The sequence below is a fragment of the Plasmodium chabaudi genome, assembly GCF_900002335.3.
Source record: "Plasmodium chabaudi chabaudi strain AS genome assembly, chromosome: 7".
Taxonomy (NCBI): domain Eukaryota; phylum Apicomplexa; class Aconoidasida; order Haemosporida; family Plasmodiidae; genus Plasmodium; species Plasmodium chabaudi.
In genome coordinates this window covers 587,237-608,117 of record NC_030107.2, presented here as the reverse complement: position 1 = coordinate 608,117, position 20,881 = coordinate 587,237, and the positions used below count along the sequence as shown (strand labels likewise).

The 20,881-nt window shown below is 23.9% G+C and overlaps 7 protein-coding genes across 7 annotated transcripts; 4 read left to right on the top strand and 3 right to left on the bottom strand.

Moving 5' to 3' along the window:
- Positions 1–832: 832 nt before the first annotated feature.
- Positions 833–2,752, top strand: PCHAS_0716100 (DnaJ protein, putative; the record flags this gene model as incomplete). The annotated part of the gene is made up of 1 exon (XM_740530.1): positions 833–2,752. One exon carries the CDS (start codon positions 833–835, stop codon positions 2,750–2,752), a length of 1,920 nt encoding a protein of 639 aa, XP_745623.1.
- A 1,014-nt stretch (positions 2,753–3,766) lies between these two features.
- PCHAS_0716000 (dicarboxylate/tricarboxylate carrier, putative) lies at positions 3,767–4,726 on the top strand (the record flags this gene model as incomplete). The annotated part of the gene is made up of 1 exon (XM_740531.1): positions 3,767–4,726. The coding sequence occupies one exon, from the start codon at positions 3,767–3,769 to the stop codon at positions 4,724–4,726; it is 960 nt and encodes a 319-aa protein (XP_745624.1).
- Positions 4,727–5,841: 1,115 nt separating this feature from the next.
- PCHAS_0715900 (conserved Plasmodium protein, unknown function) lies at positions 5,842–8,232 on the bottom strand (the record flags this gene model as incomplete). Its single annotated transcript, XM_727382.2, has 1 exon — positions 5,842–8,232. The coding sequence occupies one exon, from the start codon at positions 8,230–8,232 to the stop codon at positions 5,842–5,844; it is 2,391 nt and encodes a 796-aa protein (XP_732475.2).
- A 1,012-nt stretch (positions 8,233–9,244) lies between these two features.
- On the top strand, positions 9,245–10,465 carry PCHAS_0715800 (exonuclease, putative; the record flags this gene model as incomplete). The annotated part of the gene is made up of 1 exon (XM_739396.1): positions 9,245–10,465. One exon carries the CDS (start codon positions 9,245–9,247, stop codon positions 10,463–10,465), a length of 1,221 nt encoding a protein of 406 aa, XP_744489.1.
- A 1,126-nt stretch (positions 10,466–11,591) lies between these two features.
- Positions 11,592–15,265, top strand: PCHAS_0715700 (conserved Plasmodium protein, unknown function; the record flags this gene model as incomplete). The annotated part of the gene is made up of 3 exons (XM_016797674.1): positions 11,592–11,618; positions 11,858–14,923; positions 15,035–15,265. 3 exons carry the CDS (start codon positions 11,592–11,594, stop codon positions 15,263–15,265), a joined length of 3,324 nt encoding a protein of 1,107 aa, XP_016653604.1.
- Positions 15,266–15,690: 425 nt separating this feature from the next.
- Positions 15,691–17,865, bottom strand: PCHAS_0715600 (GTP-binding protein Obg2, putative; the record flags this gene model as incomplete). The annotated part of the gene is made up of 1 exon (XM_731149.2): positions 15,691–17,865. One exon carries the CDS (start codon positions 17,863–17,865, stop codon positions 15,691–15,693), a length of 2,175 nt encoding a protein of 724 aa, XP_736242.2.
- A 780-nt stretch (positions 17,866–18,645) lies between these two features.
- Positions 18,646–20,193, bottom strand: PCHAS_0715500 (nucleoside transporter 2, putative; the record flags this gene model as incomplete). The annotated part of the gene is made up of 1 exon (XM_739144.2): positions 18,646–20,193. The coding sequence occupies one exon, from the start codon at positions 20,191–20,193 to the stop codon at positions 18,646–18,648; it is 1,548 nt and encodes a 515-aa protein (XP_744237.2).
- Positions 20,194–20,881: the final 688 nt, after the last annotated feature.

Genomic DNA, 20,881 nt, shown 5'->3' with positions numbered 1-20,881 from the left:
TTTAACAAAAATAAAGGGAATTATTACGATATTACAATATTACGATATTACGATATTACGAATATGCTTATTTTCTTATTCAATCTGCATATTATTTTTTTTAAGGTGACACAAAAAAAAGGCAATACGCAATGAGTAATAATAAGTAGCAAGTGATAATACACTTATTATTTTATGTAAAAAAAAAAAGCAAAATTAATAAATATGCACAAACAAAATATAATTCAAAAAAAAAAACTTAAAAAATGAATGAACAATTAAAAGATTATATTAATAGGATTGGAAAGCTGCTTGGAATAAATTAAAATCCAGATTTTACACAAATTTTATAAGCATAACATGTGCATTTTTAGTTGATTGATGATATTGTAATAATCTCCATTAAAATGTTTTGCTATCATTGTATTGTTACATTTTACACGTAACATTTTTTTTTTATTGTAGCAACAGTATTATTAATTTTTACCTTGTGATTTTTAATTTTTCGCTTTTTATATTTTTTTTTTTTTTTTGTTTAAGGCATATTTTTATATGTTGTACATTTTAATGCATAAAGCGAGTATATTCGTTTATATATGAGCCAGCTTGTGCTGATATATTAAAACATAATTTTGATTATTTTTACTTAAATAATATACATACAAATTATATTAAATATTTCAGCTATATAAGCGGGTATGTAAATAAGCAGATTAGCTCTTTGACAATTTTCGCTGTTTACCAGTTGACTTAATTGCACACACACACACGTACTTATTTAATAGGCCAAGTTCATAAGCCAATACATATACATATACCTATTTATGCGTGAATATTGAACAGGTGATAAAAAATGAAACGTAAATCAGTAAATGAAAGTGTATCACCTCAAGGGTCAAGTGAAAACATTGAGAATTTGGGTGGTAAAGGGAATAAAGGGAAAGGAAATAATAATGCTACCGACATATATAAGAACAAATTAAAATTTATGCGTGATAATATTATTTTGATAAGTATTATATTATCATTCTTTGTGTTAATATCTTTTAAATACTTGGAAGAGAAATATTCAATTGAATCGTATTTAGAGGAAGGAGATAGTTTTGATTATTATGAAATATTAAAATGTAAGAAAGGTGATAGTATACAAAAAATAAAAAAAAGTTATCGTGATTTATCAAAAATATATCACCCTGATAGTAATAAAAATTGTAAAGATTGTGATCAGAAATTTCGAGATATAACAAAAGCTTATAAAACTTTGTCTGACTCTCGATTAAAAGAAGCTTATGATAATTCAAGAGGAAAAGTTTTAAAATTAATTGAATCCAATAGTATAAATTTACATTGGAAAAATTATACCGATTTAGTTGAAAATTCCAATAAATATTGGATAATACAAGTTTATTCAGATACGGATAGTTTATCATTAGGTTTTTCAAAAATATGGGAAGAGGCTTATGATAAATATCATGATTATATATCATTTGGTAGAATAAATGCATTGACTGATAAAAAATTAATAAATAATAAAGTCCCGTTTAATGTTAAAATATATCCAACCATTTATATTTTATCACCTGATGGAACTTATCAAATTTATTCAAATATATATAATGCTAATATTAAAGATTTTCAAAACTTTATAACTAACTATTATCCAAATCATATACACAATTTGAAAGCACTTAACAGAGCATATGATTATCGTAAAAACTTTGTAGAAATAAAAGCGAAAGGAAATAATCCCGCTATAACCAGTACTTATATAGATAAAAATAATATGGTTATTTTGCTAACGAATAAAACAAAACAGAGCTTACCCGTAAAACACATAGCTTTTGAATTTAATAATATATATAATACTTATTCAATAAAATATGATGAAATAAAAAATATATCAAATGATGCATTAAAACAAGAAATTATAAATTCTTTAAAAAAATTAAGTATAAAAAAGGAAGAATATATAGCAGAAAATGAGAAGATCGATTATTTTTTACTAGTAAGTAGTAACAGTAAAGTAAAAGCAATTAGACGTATATCGTCAACTAATATTAAACATGTATATGCTGATGCATTACAAAATAGTATCGTTGAAATCAATTCTATAAATGTTGATTCAGTTTGTTCAACTTCTGGAGCTAGACACACATATTGTTATGCTATTATAATGGATCAGATAAATAGTGAAGACAATATAAATTATTTAAAACAAGTATATAAAAATATAAATAGTTCACATACCCATTATACTTCCAAATTAGGAAGTGAAAGCTCAGAGGGGCAATTATTTATTCAACCTGTATATATATTAAGAAAAAATATGACAGGAAGTTTTTTAAAATTTGTTAGGGATTCAAAAATTAATATGTATGATGCATTTTTGTTAGATTATTCTGCAAATTCTTATGCTCCTATTAATGAAATAAAAAATTTGAGTAACTATTCACAAGATAAAAAGGATATAACATTTCTATCAAACATTTATAAAGATATTGAGATTTTAAATTTTGAAAAAATACCCATATATTTTCAACCTATTAATGTGAACTGGTTTTATAATACTAAAAAAACATTTTCCTATAAGCTTTATAATTTATTTAGAAATATAACAAAGGGACAAATTATTTTATCATCAATTGTTGGCTTAATATTATATCCCAATTTTAAAGAATATGGAAAAATGAAATATTTATATTTGTCTTCAATTTTTGGTGCAACAATTTTACTTACAAGCATAAAAGATGTTTTTATGTTACTCGTTAATTAGTGTATATATAGAGTAGCAAATAAATTCTGTACGCTTTATAAATGGGAATTAAAAATTTTTTTTTTACAAACTTCCTTCAATTAAGTGACAATATAATTATTTGTTTGTCTTATCATTGTATATATTCCCAATTATGTGCTTACAAATTTTGCATTCTGAGCGCACTTATTTATTTTATTTTTTTTTTATTTTTTTTTTTTATTTTTTTTTTGTTAAATTAATGGCAACACTTATACTGGAGAAATATTTAAGAATATATACCTATGTAAGAACTTATCATTTTTTTTAAAAAATTTGGATATGTACTTTATGTGGATAGCCATAAATGTAATATAAGCATAGGTGCGTACATATGTATAATACATAACTTATTTATCATATTTAACTATTGAATTTTTTTTACTTATTTATAATAATAATTCCGTGAAAATATCAAAATTTTATTTTTAATTTTGTGTGTATTTTATATTGAAAGGGAATTAAAAAAGGGTAATGAGAAAAGGGCAATGAGAAAAGAAAGCAAGGCGAGCTATCCATCCATATGAGCATAAGATATTATAGTTAGTGTACATTACAACGAGTTTCATTTTATTTATTAATTAATTTACGAATTGAATAAAATATGAAAAAATTTTATTATTTTTATTTTTTTCTTACTTTATATGCATGTATATTATTTTTTCCAACTATTTCCATTTTTATGAATATTTTATAAAATACACCCTTATTTAGTTGTACCATCCCATTAATAATGTATGTAATATAAGTGTACTTACATATGCTGCTATACATTATTTTGTAATAATATTAGCTATAGGAAATATGCATATATTTTCCAAAATTTATGATTATAATAAATATTCAAAGGGGCTTATTGAAAAGTGAGAAGAAAAAAAAGCATCATAACTTAATAAGAATTGAGAATATATATAATAAGCAAAAAAAATTATTAAAAAATAATAATAATTTATAAAAGAATATCTATTTTTTGAACTTTGGCATATATAAAAAAAAATGAATAATGATATAGCGGCATATGATCTTGAATCTAGCTCTAGTCCTGATGTGAAAAAAATAAATAATATAAAAAATGAGAAAAGCATTCTTAGTAAAATAAAGCCATTTGGTATTGGGGGTATGAGTGGAATGTTTGCAACTTTTTGTATCCAACCCCTTGATATGGTAAAAGTAAGAATTCAATTAAATGCAGAAGGAAAAAATGCAATAAAGAATCCATTTACTATAACAAAAAATATTATAAAAGATGAAGGTGTGTTATCATTATATAAAGGATTGGATGCTGGTTTAACTAGACAAGTAATATATACAACAGGAAGGTTAGGTTTATTTCGTACCTTTTCAGATATAGTAAAAAATGAAGGAGAGCCATTGCCCTTTTATAAAAAATGTGTTTGTGCATTAGCAGCTGGAGGAATAGGGGCATTTTTAGGAAACCCAGCGGACTTATCATTAATTAGACTTCAAGCTGATAATACATTACCAAAAGAATTAAAAAGAAACTATACTGGTGTATTTAATGCTATATATAGAATAACAAAAGAGGAAGGAATATTTTCATTATGGAAAGGATCTGTTCCAACTATTGCTAGAGCTATGTCATTAAACTTGGGTATGTTATCAACATATGATCAATCAAAAGAATATTTAGAGTATTATTTAGGAGTTGGTATGAAAACAAATTTAGTGGCTAGTGTGATCAGTGGTTTTTTTGCTGTTACACTGAGTTTACCTTTTGATTTTGTTAAAACTTGTATGCAAAAAATGAAAGTTGATCCAGTTACTAATCAAATGCCCTATAAAAATATGCTTGATTGTTCTTATAAATTATATAAAAAAGGAGGTATTTCAATTTTTTATGCTAGTTATGGTACCTATTATGTTCGTATAGCCCCACATGCTATGATTACTTTAGTTACTATGGATTATCTAAATAATCTTTTCAAACACATATAGATATTCTTCATATGCCCATGCTTTACGTGTACAAGTATGTTCCTTATTTATGGAAAGGAGAACCAAAAATTGTATACTAGTTTGTACGCAAGCAAAATTCATACGCATATATATTTTTAAATCTTCATTAAAAAAAATTCACAAAAATCGATACATGCGCGTATTACTAAGCGTGTTACAAAGAAATAATTATTAATAAAATAATGATAATAATAAGCGGATATATCGTTTTTTAAAACCTATATATTTTCCCCTATTTGTACTATTAAATATATCACAGTTTCATATGTTATCATTTTTTTTGTAGCATTATATGACGTGGACCATACACGTATTATAGAACAATTTGGCATATATATGTAAACCTGATGGCCCGTTTTTTCTTTTTAATTTGTTGTATATTATTTGTTATTTTGTTTAAAAAAAATATAATTATTATTCAAATGGAAAATAAGAAAAAGAAATATAAATGTTTAATAATTGAGTTTATTTGCCTTTCCTCAAGAATATGTATATTTACATACACGCTTTTTTTTTTTAATATTATCGAACCTTTGATTGACAATTTTTATATTTTATATCCAATATTTTTTGACTATTTAATATTAATATTAAATAAATATATTATTGTTTTAACTCTGTCTTATCAATAGTTGCGAATATGCATAAATTATAAAGTATATAAAATTTTAGCTAGACATTTATAGCGATCTAGCTCCATGACTTATGTGGACTCACATAATGTTATACGATGGGCATTGCATTCATCTTATGCGCTTATTGCATGCACTTGTTTTTTTCTTCCAGTACATTTCAAGTGCATCCATTAAAACGAGTAAATAGAAAGGAAAAGAAAAATAAATTAAAATAATGTTAACCTGATTATATATGTTTGATATCGGAAAATGCATAAAACAACAAACAGGAAAATTAAAAAAATGATGCACACTAAAAAATAAATATAAATAATATTGAGCATGAAAAAAGTAAAAGAAAATGCTAGCATATAAGCTATTTCATATGGTCATTTTCATTTCGTTTTTACTCCCACATTAGTTTTCCCACATCCAATACCTCAACGAGAAATTATAATATATAGCATTTAATTCAAATTCTTAAAAATGTGTATCGGAACTATTGTTAGATTCCAAGGATAGCAAATTCCTTGGATCAATTTGATCGTTGTATTTCTTTTTTAATGGCTGGTCTTTCATGTTTTTAGTTAAAGATATAATGTTGTCAAATAATTCTTTTTTTTTATTCTTGACTTTATTTCTAATGGAACTAGTGTCTAGCTTATTTCTCACAGAGATATTAGTCATCTTGCTTGCGTTAGAGTTATCTATTTTTTTTTTTACAATCACATTTTCTCCTCTATTTTTTGACGATATAGTATCATCCATATTCAAACTATTGTCTAATTGATCATTCAATGTATTTTGAGAAGCAATACTGTCTCGTTTTTTATTATCCGTTCCACTATGATTGTAACTTTCTGTAGATACGTTTGGATTGAATATATTCTTTGAAACCATTTTAACGTCAACTTTTTTGAAAATTTTCGTATCATTATCAACATAAACCTTTGTTTTTGACCTTGAAAGAGTTTTTTTAGAATTGGGTTGTATATTTTTATTTTTCTTATTATCTAATCCATGAAGACTTTTTTGTGTGTATATAACTTTTTTTTTGTTTAAGAAAATTTTGTATGGTTGCTTTGCAGGATTTAATTTGGATAATGTTTTTTTTCTTTTTAACGACGTAGTGTTTTGTTTTTTAAATGGTGTTTCAACCATGGATTTTTGTTTACTCAAAATGCTTTTTTTTCTTTGAAATAAATTAGAATTTTTTGGTGGAAAACTTATAGTACCACCCCTTCTTACTTTAAGTGATTTGGTTCTAGTTATAGCTAATTTTGATCTTCCATGATTAAGTTCTTTTTTATCGCTTTTCTTTTTTATTGTACTACCATCTTTTTCAATAAAAGATTTTCTATGTTTCATTGGCATTTTTTTTGACGAAGTATGAAAATTTTTATTATTATTTTCATTCTCCAAAGATGCCTCATTGTTATGGTGTCCTACTTTACCCTTTTTTATTGTTATGACACCTTTTTTAGGGGGTTCATGCTTATGATTATTAGATCTACAAACTCTACCATAATATTCCACATTTTGATTTATTTCATTTTCTTGAATATCATGTGAATTTTTTTGTGTTTGGCGTTTTTCTTTTAAATTTTCTTTTGGTATTGGGCTTTTTTTTAAACTATTCATAACACTGTATTTATTTAAAATGTTTTCATCTTCACATATTTTGACCTGTTTTGTAGAGTATTTTGGGTTTCCTCTCTGCTTTAAATTATTCATTTTACTTGTTTCTTTAGCATTTGATGTCGTCATTTGTTCTGAACTAATATTTTCATTCGTATAATCATCTATAGTGTCCCGATTTTTTTTTATTATTTCACATTCTTTGCTTTTTTTATTCTTTATTTTTTCGTCATTAATTTGATGCCTTTTCTCACTATCATTATGCTTGTCTATGCTTTTTTCATTTCTATTTTTTTGAGTATCATTTTGTTTTTTTGCATTTCTTTTTTCTGGTGTATATGGAAAAGAATACCTTTCCAAATCGAAGTTGTCTTTGCTAACATATTTTTCATTTGGGCTATATCTATTGTTCTCATTACTATTGAAATTAAGATTGTTAGACTTTAGAATTTCGTTCCTGGAATTTATTTCGATTTCTTCCTTTGGGAGTGTATAAGCATTTTCATTACTACCGGGATAATACTTCAATTTGTGGTCATTATCCCAAACTTCAAATAGGCTGTCACTTTTTTTGGCAGCACTTTCGTCATATATATCTAGAATTTTTTTATGGCCTTCGATTTCTTTATAATCCCCCGAATATATTGTTTCCAAGTTATTTGAGAGCGATATTCCATGGTTATTATTTTCAAGTGGTATCATGTCATCGCTTTCCATTGAAAATTTTGTAATAGATATTTCATCAAATGTATCGAAACAAGAATCTTTATCAAAATATGTATGAGTATTGGTAATGTTTTCATCGCATGAATTTGAAACTGAAAGTATGGAATTATTTTCGAAACTTTTCTTTTCCGCTTGCTTGTTTTGGTCTTTGTTATTTTCATCTTTTTTACTTCGATTACTTTTTTTACATTTACATTTGGAACATATTTCATATTCTACATCCACGGGAACACCATAGGGGTACGATACAAATGGATTACATTGCCTATTTAATTTTTGTTGTGACATAATAAGGGGTGAATATACAGAATTCTTCATAGTCGTATTGGATTTATAACTCTGATAATATTCCTTAATATAAGGCCCCATAGGCTCTTGCTTAAAATGCGGGTCATAAAAAAATGGTTTGGCTATTATATCATTAACAAATGCATAGTCTTCTTGTTGTCTGTACAACTCGTGGGGATTTATGTTTTTATAGGCTGGAATGCAACTTGATTCCTCCATTTAAAAAAATATCAATAAAATATGTCTTAAAATGGAAAGTATATTAGTTAAAATTAATCATAGAACACGAATATGAAACTAAAAATTTAAAAATGTTATTTTTTTTTTATAATAATTATCAAAAATGGTTTGAGGATGGTAATATGCCTATATATTATATATATGCAGTGTATTATGATATCAACGGTAATGAAGGAGCACAACCAGATTAAAAGTTTAATCCAAATTAAATAAAGGGGGAAATAGGAGAAACAAATAATAATATCAACATAAAACAATCATAAATAGAGAATATACTTCGGTGATTATATATCATATCGAATATATTCGCTTTTTTAAAATATGCACATTAAAAATTTTAAATAGTAAAAAAATATATATAATGTGTGTTACTTAATGTCATAGAAAATAAAGGTTAATTAAATTAAAAAAATACAAATAATAATTTTTTTTAATAAAATAAATATATAACCAATTTCTTAAACAATTTTGCGTCTTTTTTATGTATTAATATTTTTTTTTGGTGGTAAAATATATTATTTGTGTGCAAGTAGCTAAAATAAACGATATAGAGAGAGAAAAAAAAAATATTCTAGCATAACAACCTTACATGTTAATATTTTTTTTCACTTTATATCGCTACAGCTAGCTTTTATAAAAAAAATATATTTTTTTGCATTAATAATACATTAATTTTTTAATATAACTTTTTTGTATACAATTATTAATATTTTTAGATAGCCATACATCCTATTCTCAGATTTTTTTTTGGTAGCCCATAACATCGATTTGTGTCATAGAATAACCATTTAAATCGACTAATATCTGAATATTTTTTATAGGAAAAAAATGGAAAATATGTGAAAAATGCAAAAAAGGAGTAAAAGAGATATATTATTTAAACAACAGCTAGCTTTGTAGAAAAAGTGATATGTTCTTTCTATTAATATGTATTAAAATAGTATGACTTTATTTTATCATTATTTTTTTGTATGAGTTTTATTAAAGGGGGATGAAAATAATAAAATATACTTATAGTAGCATATATACAATCTCCAAATATAACTTCGTTTTAAATAATACAATTCAAAGCATTCTTCTGAAAAATATAAAAAATGTGAACACTGTTCGAAAGGGCAAGCAGTTTTATGGAACAGGTGTTTCACAAAAAAAGGATGATGAAATAAGTTGTAAATATAATAATGATAATATTAAAGCCAAATTAGCAAACAAAGATTCCCCAAACAATTATAAAGACATTAAGGTTATAGAAAATGAAAAAGAGGGAGAAGAAGCAGCTGAAGAAATAAACTGTAATGACATTATTGCAGTAGATTTTGAAGGGACGAATTTAGGCCGATATGGTAAAGTATGCTTAATGCAGATATATACAGAAATTGAAAAGAAAGATAAAGTGTTTGAGAAATATTATATATTCGATTTATTAAATAAGTCTGTAATAAATAGTGTAAAAAAGATAATTGAAAATAAAAAAACATTGAAAGTGATTCATGATTGTAGAGAAGATAGTTCTGCTTTATATAATCAGTTAGATATAAAGTTTGAAAATGTTTATGATACATTAAGAGCCCATATGCTTTTATTGGAAAAAAAAAAAGAAAATGATATATATCAAGTAAGTTTTTTAAACCTTTTACATGATTATTTAGGAGTTAAAGATGATTGCTTAAATAACATAAAAAAAGAAATGTATAAAAATGATAAAATATGGGAAATAAGACCATTAAGTAAAATTTCCATTATTTATGCTTTAAAAAATGTTAAATATTTACTACCTATTTACAAAATATTTGACAAATTAATATCTAAGAAAGAAGTATTGGAAAAATCTAAAGATTTTGTAAATTATTGTTTTCTTAATTCTCGTTATAAATTGCCCGTGGATTTAGCAAAAAGAGGGAATATAATAGAAGCTATGTTAGTAAGTAAATCTATCTTAAATTGTGTTTTTAAATTGAATAGTACAAGAAAGGGAATAGCTTGTACACCGTCATCGGTTGCACAATTTAATAATGTAAAAGTAGGGGATGTTGTAATGTGTGTAGTCAGTAATAAATCAATAGATCAAAAAATTTTGTATCTATGCAAACACGATGATGTATATGATTATTGGAATTTAAAAGAAAGACCTAGGGGTAAATTCAAGCCATCGATTCATGAGAATGCTGTGGATCCTATGATTGAATTTTGTGACAATGAAAATTTATCCTAAAGCTTTGTGACGAATATATGATAATTGAAAAAATGAATAAAATAATAAAGAAAATTTATGATTGTTTTATGTTTTTTGTTCAGTTTACAACGTACTATGTATATAGAATTAAAGGTTTTTTTTCAATGATATATGTGTAGATGTATGTATGCTTTTTTGTTTTTTTGCAATATATTTATTTAGCAAATATTTTATAATATAACGAAAGTATTAATGCATTTAATGAAAGGATTATATAATTAATGTAATTAAATGCTTTCGAATATTATTTATTTGAATTATTTGGATAATTAACTTTTTATTTAAATTCTTTTTTATGTATCTCTTAAAATGTCCTAGATGAATATTATGAAGAATGGGATTTATATTTTTTGTACTTTTTAAATTGTTTTATGTGAATTTTAATAAATGTAAAAATTATGAAAAATATGTGGATCATCACTATTTTACTTTATCGGGTTCAGAAATAGTTTTCTAATGATAATGGTAAATTTTATCTCTATGTATTTTTTTCTATACATAAAATGTGTATTACAAATATACACGTATTTCATAATAATATTTACATATTATAAGATAATTTCGAATGGTATATTTTTTAAACATAAAAATAATTGTAGTAAGATAGTATTGGAACTTTTTTAAGTATAGGGAAAAAAGATATTCTTGATGTGCGATTTAAGCATGTGCAGATGCTATAATTAAATTTGATCTCGATATAGGATAAAAAAATATAAAAATATTATAGCAAATTTTAATATATAATGAATTAAACTTTTATATCTTTAATGTTTTTTTCACTTTTTTTTACGATTTAATGTAATAAGGATACAAAGCATAAGAATAATTTTTATAATTTTTATGCATATAAAAAGGTGTATAGATATATCAAAAGAGCGTAAATATGCATTTTATGTTTTATTTTAAGCTACGATATAATATAAAGGAGTAGAAAAAAAGGAAAATATTATATTTTATCAATGAGAATGCATAAATAATTCAGTATTTGAATTGAAATTGCATATGAAATAATTTCTTAATTATGATTATAGTCAAGTCATAGTTAATTAGAAGCAGTAATTATATATAATATAAGGAACATTGAGAATACGAAGAATAAAAAAACATGTTTGAAGCTAAGTCATATAAATGGGTAATGATCTATCATTTTAAAATATATTTAATTTATTTGTGTATATTATGAAGTGTTGAATAGTTTATATAATTTTATTAATTTTTGATATATGAAAATTGTCCTATTATATGTTTTGTAAATATTTAGTTTAACATATTATGTGTGGTTAAGGTGTAAAATGTGTGTGTACATATATACATTTCTTTCCTATATTTTAAAAGCTTAAAAATTTTCTCTTTTACCTTTCTTTTATATAGTATTTCGAAAATGGATGTGAAATTGTACCCTTGAAAAAGCCATATGATAAGAGAAATGACTACTCTTTGACTTTATTGGATATTCAAGCGGATTTCTCTGATTTTTTAGCGGAAGAAAAAAATATTATAAGCAGTGATAAGTTGGCAAATGAAGAAGAGAACGGGTTTAATTTGCAAAAAAAACAATTTATTCAAAAAGAAACTAAAAAAAAAAGCACAATAGAAAGAGAAAAGTATGTATATGAGATAGACTATTTATGGGCTTATATGGAATGGCATTATAGTTTTGAAGATGAGATAAAAGTTCAAAAAAATTTAATTAAGGATATAAATAAATTAAAAAAAGTACCTAAGTTATTTGTTTCGGCACATATAATTGATGGTATAATTAATGAAATGCCTAAAAATGAAAATTTATGCATATTAAAATATACTACTTATCCAAATTTTTATAAAAAATATAATAATGAATTAGATATATTAAGTAAGAAAAGTAATAATAGTATTTATAATGTGTGTAATTATATTTATGAGGTTTGTGATATTGCAGACAAATCATTAACATTTGCTAATAGCCCTATAATTAATACTACTGTAAAAAATGTTTTAAGTATAACAAAAAGTGGAAAAAAACGAGAAGATTTCAATGAAGAAAATGAAAAGGAGGAAATTGAAGAAGATGAAATATGGCAAATATATTTATCAAAGACATTAAAAAGTATAAATGACCAATGGCTATTAATTTGTATTAATGATGAATTAAAAAAAATTATTAACAATTCAGGTGATATTTATTTTAAAATGTTTAATAAATATATAAAAGAATATAATGAGTTTATAACAAATCATAATTATAATATTACATCAAATGATAAAGGAACATCAGGAAATGACAACAATTCTAGTCATATGTCTAATTCCAACATGTTTAAAAATGAAGAGAAAAATAATTTTTTCGAATTAAATAGTCATAATAATAATTTAAATTTAGAAAACCTCAAAAAATATAAAATAAATTTAATTTTTTCAGAAAATAAAGATATAAATCATATTATATATAAATTATGCACAAATTTAGGAAGATTGAATGATGTTGTATTATGTACTACAAATAAAACTTATAACATATTAATGAATGATGTAGACGGGACATTAGCAATATGTCTTAAGTCTTTTTTTTCAAAATATTATATGAATAGTGATATAGAAAATAAAATGCATTCCAACGAAATGGAAAATGGAACATGCAATTTAAAAAAAATTAATTCAACATCATTTAATGATGATTTAATAAAAACATTATCTATTATGGGTTTATGTAAGGAGAAAATCATTTTAAATGAAAAGGCAACAATTTTTAATAATATCGAATTATTTTATTCCTATTATTTGCTTGTACATAGTGAAGCATTATACAGACAAAGTGAAGGATGCAAGTTGGTTAAAGAGGGTTTAACCTATTCTGAGAAAGAAACAAATGAAATGGATGATGGAGTAATTTATATAAGTAAAAAAGGTATTTTTGAGAATCTTCAATTTTCTAACGAAGAAATATGTAGCTATTTAATGCATATGCAAAAATATAGCAAAAATAATATGATATATATTAAAAATAAAGGTTTTAGATATATAAAAAGTGAAATAATCTATGAGTTTTTAATTAAAATGATGGAACTAATAAGCATTAATGATAATTTATATGAATATCAATATGTTGAAAATCCTAATAAAATTAGTAACAACAATAATAGTGAAGAATTTTTTAATAAATATCGATCAGATTTATATAAAGGATTAAAAAAAAGACACGGAATAACATTTTTAAATATTATGAAATTAATATATGATAATATAGATGACTTTAATTTTTTAAGTACAAATAAAATTGGATTAGAAAAGTATATAATATTACAATTATGTTGGAAATGTTTTGATCTTGAAAATATTCATTTTGAATATTTTAATATATATTATAACTACTACTTTTTTTATGAATATTTAAATAAAGGTAGTAACGAATTAACATTTGAAAATATGCTTGAAAATTATTTTGTCTTTTTAAATAATGATGAATATATTGATGAGACAATGGTATTTTTAAATTTATTTAAATTACATAATATTATGTCATTAAATATTATAAGATCAAGTGGTAAAGTTACCATTCATTCAGAAAATTTATTTACTTTTGATATGGATATGTTTACATATATAAAATATGTTGATGAGAATTTTCAAAATTTTAATTCGAATTTAATGGATAAAATTATACAATCCTTTATAAAGAATTATCAATTTTTTTTAGATTATGGATATGATAGAGAAAGTGTAAAAAAAAATGTTTCGAATGTTTTTGAAGGTGAAAATAGTAACACAAATTTAAAAGAAACGAATGAAAAAGACAATTTTGTTGATGATGGAGCGGAAAATACTATTTATAAAAATAGAGTTTTATTTAGAAATAATGTAATATTAAATGTGAATAATATTAATCATATATGTAATGATAATTTAATGTTTGAATATTTTGTTGTTGTCAAATATTTTTACAGCGAAAATAGTTTTTCTCTGCTTGAAAAAAAAATAAAAAAAACAGTGAGCATGTTGAATGGCACTTATAGTACCAATCAGGGAGGGCAAAATGTGCATGGACATGAAAATTACGAACTTTCTGAAAAATTCGAAAATTTTAGTTCATCACGTCTTGATAACCTCGCAGATTATGATATACACAAAAAATACAATTCAAATTATTCCAAAAATATGAAACATAATTATTGTTTAAATTATAAAATTTTCAAATATCAAACAAATTCATTTCCTCACATTAGATTGAATAATAACTACAATGATTTGCTAATTTCTGTATTTACACCCCTTTCTTTACACTGTTCTATATTTCGAGAAAATGTAATTTATAATAAAAAAAATAACAGCTTTCAATTAATACCATCATTTTTACTAAAAAATAATTTAAGAAGTTGTTTAACCGTTTTGTTTGCTCTGAAAAATTCTTACTATTCTCAAGAATTTTATCCATTTTTAAACCCCTTGCTGAATAATAAGGTAAGCTATGTATTTTGTTTAAATAACTTGATATTTGCTATGTATAATGAAATATTTTCATATAGTGTGTGTATTATACCCACATAATTTATGTTGCCATATTTTTTATAGGATATGATTGGAACTATAGCTGTTCCACCTTTAAGGCATTGTAGAACGAAACTTATGGAAAAAGAGAATCCTAAAAATGTCGAATTATTTGAAACGGAAAATATAATTTCATCGACATTAAATAATACCATAAAACAATGCTCGAATCATGCCCCTAGTAATAAGAAGATTACTGAAAAGTTGTGGAAATTGTACAATTGTAATTTACCTATTAATAATTTTGATTTATAATTTAATGATATGATTTTATTTCATTTTTTTTTCCGTTGTCTTTTCTTGTTTATGACATTTTCTGGTGTACTACCTACCGTTTGGTTTATCCATGTTGGGTAGTTTCCTATTTTATTTTATCGTATATATGACTGTTTTTTTTACCCTATTCAATTCGCTAAATCATCCAACTTTTGTATATTTAGCATGCTAACTTAGTACTATCCCATACCCTTTTAATTTTTTTAACGTCATTTCACGAGTCAGTAAATTAAGGCGATTTGTGAAAATTTTAGTATTATTTTAGTTTTTTTATAAAGCGATGTAATTACAATTTGCACTACTAGTGTTATGCTGCGGTTATAATACAATTTTATTCGCTCGCTTTCAAAAAAAAGCTGGGTCTAGGATAGATGGTTGTTCTTTCAAGACAAGTGGCAACGGACTTATGATGATACATCTTTTTTTTGATCCGATTGTGTAATAATAAGATGATTAGATTGAGAATTCTTTTTATTTTTTTTTAAAAAATAATCAAAATTTTCCAAATAATTATGATCATATATATGTTTAATATTTTCAGGGAGGTCATAATTTTGTAATTTTTTTCTTCCTTCTTTAATATGATCAGATGTTGGAATAACATAATCTTCAATATTTTTAGAATATAATTTATTATTTTGTAGAATATATTGTGGATATATTAACTCTCTTATTTTTCTACTTAACAGTTTAATACCTAATCCAAATTTTGCTGATGTTCCAATTACTTCAATATCTGGAAAAATATGTTTTAAACGGATATACATCGAATCTAAATTAAGTAAAGTATTTTTATGTAACATATCACATTTTGTTGCTACTACTAATTCTTTTTTTTTTAAATAATCAGGATTAAATAGAAATAATTCATTTCGAAGCATTTTTATTTGTTTTATTGTATCATTGTAATATTCTTTTAAATTTTCATCATCTATGGAAGGTGGATCTATTTTGTTATGCTTATTTGGGTTGTTCTCATTTTTTAGGCTCGCCAAATAATAGTCTTCAATATTTTGGTCATCAACATTTTTTAGCTTATCATTTGAAACATCTATAACATATATAATTAGTTTGCTTCTATAGAGATGTCTGAGAATGCGTTTCCCTCTTGCTTTATCTTTATGGGCATTATAAAATAAATATGGTGTATCTAATAATGTAATTTCAACTCCATCAATATAATTAATATTGGAAACATGTGGTATAGTAGTTGTATATATATCACTATTAATATTTCCATAATATTTACTTAAACTACTACAAAGAGATGTCTTCCCACTATTTTCAATTCCAATAAAAGCTACATCATTCATTAATCGTAATTCTAATTCTAATAATATTTTTTCACTAAGTTCAGGTAATCTAAAGTCATGTTTTTTAAAAAGTGAATAAGAGATACCTCCTTTTCCTCCTCTCGCTACTAATAATTCTTCATTTTCATTTAAAAATTGATACCAAAAAACACTTTTATATATTTTTCTATTATTTTGATTTTTTTTTTGACAATAAATTCTTTTTCTTACTATAGTACCTACAGGAACAAAAATAATTTTATCCTTCCCGTCTTTTCCTCGACTATTTTCTTTAAAATCTTCTCCATCATTTGCTTTTATTTTTTGTTCGATTTTTATTAAATCATAAATACTTTTTTTGCTTTTTAATATAACATTACCTCCATGTCCACCATATCCTTCCCCTTTTAATTTTCTACTTCTTTGTTTTTTATAATTTGGGTTACCACCTTTTCCTGATTTTGCTGTAATCCACAAAAAATCGCAAAATCGTTTTTCATTTCGAAGCATAATATGATCATCTGTATGAGTCAAAATTTGCATTAATGCTTCGCTTTTTAACATTTCATCGTTTATTCCCTTTTCTGTCGGGTTACTTGATGAATCGTCTTTGATATAAATATCTTCACATTGTTTATCTTCAGAAAAAATTTCGTATTTTTCCATATCACCAACATTGTAATGGCTAGTTTGGCTATCTGGGTCTTCTACACATTTTGAAACTTGTGTGTTGTCATTTTTTTGAAAACAAGAATTAATAATATTTAAATTTGAGAATTTCAAAAAGTTATTTGTTTCAATATTTTGATCATTATTCAATATTGGATTGGTATAATAATTGTTGTCATATATTTTATATGATTCCCTTTTTGCTTCATTGCTTACACTTTGATCTTCGGTAGCATTCCTCTGGCTAGCTTCTACTTGTTCTTGATTTTTGTTTTTTTTTTTGAGATGTATAAATATTTTGTTATCCTTGTCAATATAATTACACTCATTGTTGGCATATACATCATCATCACTATCTTCTTTGGCATCCTTTACTTTGGTAGTGATTTTTTTTTTTTTTTTTTTTGATTTAGCTATTTCATCATTGGTATTTTGGAGCGTAGTGAATGGTAATTTTTTCGTGACTAATATATTATTTATAAAATTCCATTTTTGAGAAATGTTTAAACTTGAAAAGTTTTTATTTTTTATGATTTGATTAAACTGATGCCCTTTGGAAAATTGTAAAACATTGGTTATCCTTTTTTGAGCACATTTTGATAAATTTATAAAAAGCATAATATATGTCAACAGATTTGCAGGTATATTATTTACAAAGAAAAACTATTTCTATTTTTTTATCTTCTCTTTTTTGCCATATCATAAAAAAAAAAATAGATCATCATAAATTAACAATACATATCAAATAAAACGAAATATTAAAAAAAAAATATTTTTTATAGAGCAATTTTTGACCGTTGTGCGCAAAGAGAGATATTTTGTATTTCAAATTAAATTGTATTTGTTTACATAAAATAATTTGTGTCACTACTTTCATGATTATGCATAATATAATACGCATGTGTGGTAGTAAAATAGGGATAGGCATGATTGAAGAGTAGGTTCATTATTTTTTTTTTTTATTTTTAAAAATGGCTAGTTTTAAAATTGGTATAATATATATACACATTTTTTGTAAAGTTAAAAATGAAAAGAAGTTAATTTAAAAAATAATAAAAAAATGATAATGCCAAATCACCATTATTATATTAATGATTGTCAAAATTGGGTATTATATAAATATTATGAGGAATGTATTAATATGCTTAAAAATAAATGTTCCTTGCATTTATTACATTCACGAATGTAGACAATAATGTATATGTACACATTCGTGATATGAATAAAAGCGTTCGGCAAAAATAAGGGGGTAAACAAAACATATATAACACTATAAACAATATGAATAGTGAAAAGGATGCAAAATCAATCGCTCGATTGAGGGATTAATATGGTATTAAAAGTGTATGCAAATATGTTTTTGGATTTTTCATATTTATTCGTTGGCTTGTTTTTTTCTTATGAACCATTAACATAACGTTTATATTTTGTAGAAAAAAGATAACCAGTCAAAAGACCAATCCTTAAAAAGGAAGATCCTAGTGCACTAACTGTTGCAACATTTCGCAATGAATTAAATGGTTTCAATACGTCTGAAATGTTAATAAATGATAAAACAACAAACCATCCATTTAAATATATATTTGAAAAAATAAGGACGCATTTAAAAATAAAATTATCAAAAAACCCAATTTTGTTCAAAGGTACTATTAGGCATAGTATTGATAAAATAGTTCTTGCTAAGGAAAATATTAATACTTTTTTTTGTGGTAGTAGAAATATTCTAAGTTTTGGATAATATTCTGCACATGTAGGAAATATTCTACTTACACAATCTGCTATTTGTACCATCCCTATTAATATATATCTTTCATCAACTTGTTTAGTCCACATTTCTGGACAAACAACTGGGAAAACTAAAATTTTTAAAAATATATTATAAAAAGTGCAAAATAAAAATATAAATGCTTTTTTAAATAAAAATATTTGAGTGCTTCCTTGTTCCATATATTCTTTTTTTTTAATATTTATTAAATAGATTAATCGGCGTAGTCTACTTTTGTTTTGATTATCTTCTTGTATATCTGTTGTGTCATTATTGTTATTTTCTTTTGAGTTCAAGGTGTCCATTTGGGTTGAAGTTGCGTTTCCATTTGTTTCAGCATTTACATTGATAGAAAAAGAATTTTTAGGATCGTTTGGAGATGGCGTATTATTGTCGTTAGTATGTGATTGTGCAATCATTTGTTGGGATATTTTTATTTTTTTTTGTTCTTGATAAATTTGAATTTTTTTTTTGAATGATTCTGTTCTTTTTAGCATAGTGTAGCAAATAAAAGAAACAAGTATTAACGTACAATTAATAGATGATGTAATAAATACGGAGGTAAATAATTTGTTTATATCTTTATCTATTCGTATTACAAAATAGAAAAAAATTGTTGTAACAGTGAAAGAATATATCCCCGTTACTCCATAAGATAAACAAACAACCTTAGAACTATTAACCGCAATAGTAGCAAAAGAAAAAATCATAGTTTTCATCAAAGAGCATGTTGCACCAATTACCACTATAAGCAAATAAAATAAAAGCATATTTTTATAACAATATTTAACAACAAATGGATATAATAATTGTAAAATAAATGACAAAATAAAGCATGCATCATATATACGCGTTTTAACTTCGACAAATAAAGAAATAAATAATGAAACTAAAACTAAAACAAGAAAATATATAAAAAATGTGAAAGAAACTATTATATCTTTATTTAATAATTCATGTATATGGGGTGTTGTATTTAAGACACAATTATATAAAAGCACAGATGATATTCCCATTAAACATAAAGTTACGTTTGCAAATAAATTACTTTCTTCAATTTCATTTTTCTTTATATTATCATCTTCAACTTCGTTGCTTATTTCTTTTATGTTTGCTTCTTTTTCAATTGGAGATTTGTCCGTGGAAATTTCCCCATGTTCGCTTTTTGAAACATCATTCATGATTTACAGCGAAAAAAAATATATATAATATTATAAAAGTCTTTTTATTATTTTTTTTCTTTATATATTATATATATATTTTTTATGTATATATTTTTTATTGAAAGAGAAAGGAATATTGCTACTATTAAATATGTTTCCACATTTTTGCTTATATGAAATCGAAAAAAAATCAATTTTTAATCTGTCAATTTTTTGTTTTTATTTTATACATTATTTAATGTTGTAAATATTCGATGTATACACCAATTGGATTCATATAAATTGTTTACATATTAAATAACACAGTTTTCAAATTTGATTTAAAAACAAATATGAGAATAAAATTAATGTTTTTCTGACTGTGCATGTAAATAGTATTATATATTGTCTCTATAATTTTTTGGTTTTTTTTAATAAATATTTAATAATATATATTTTTTTAAATTTAATATATTCCTTAATTTGCATTTGATAAAATTTTTATTAAAAAAATTATATTTTTAAAGGAATTTTCTGTATTAGGGGTATATTTCCGCGCTTGAGAGTATGGTGTTGTTCGTTTTTATATAAGTATTGTTTAAATGGATGTACATGTATGCTAGTATATATTTATATACTTTTAACAGAATGATAATTAATTTTGTATAACTGATTGGAAATGTTTTTATCCCCAGCTAAATAAGCTTTATGAAAAACCTGATTATAT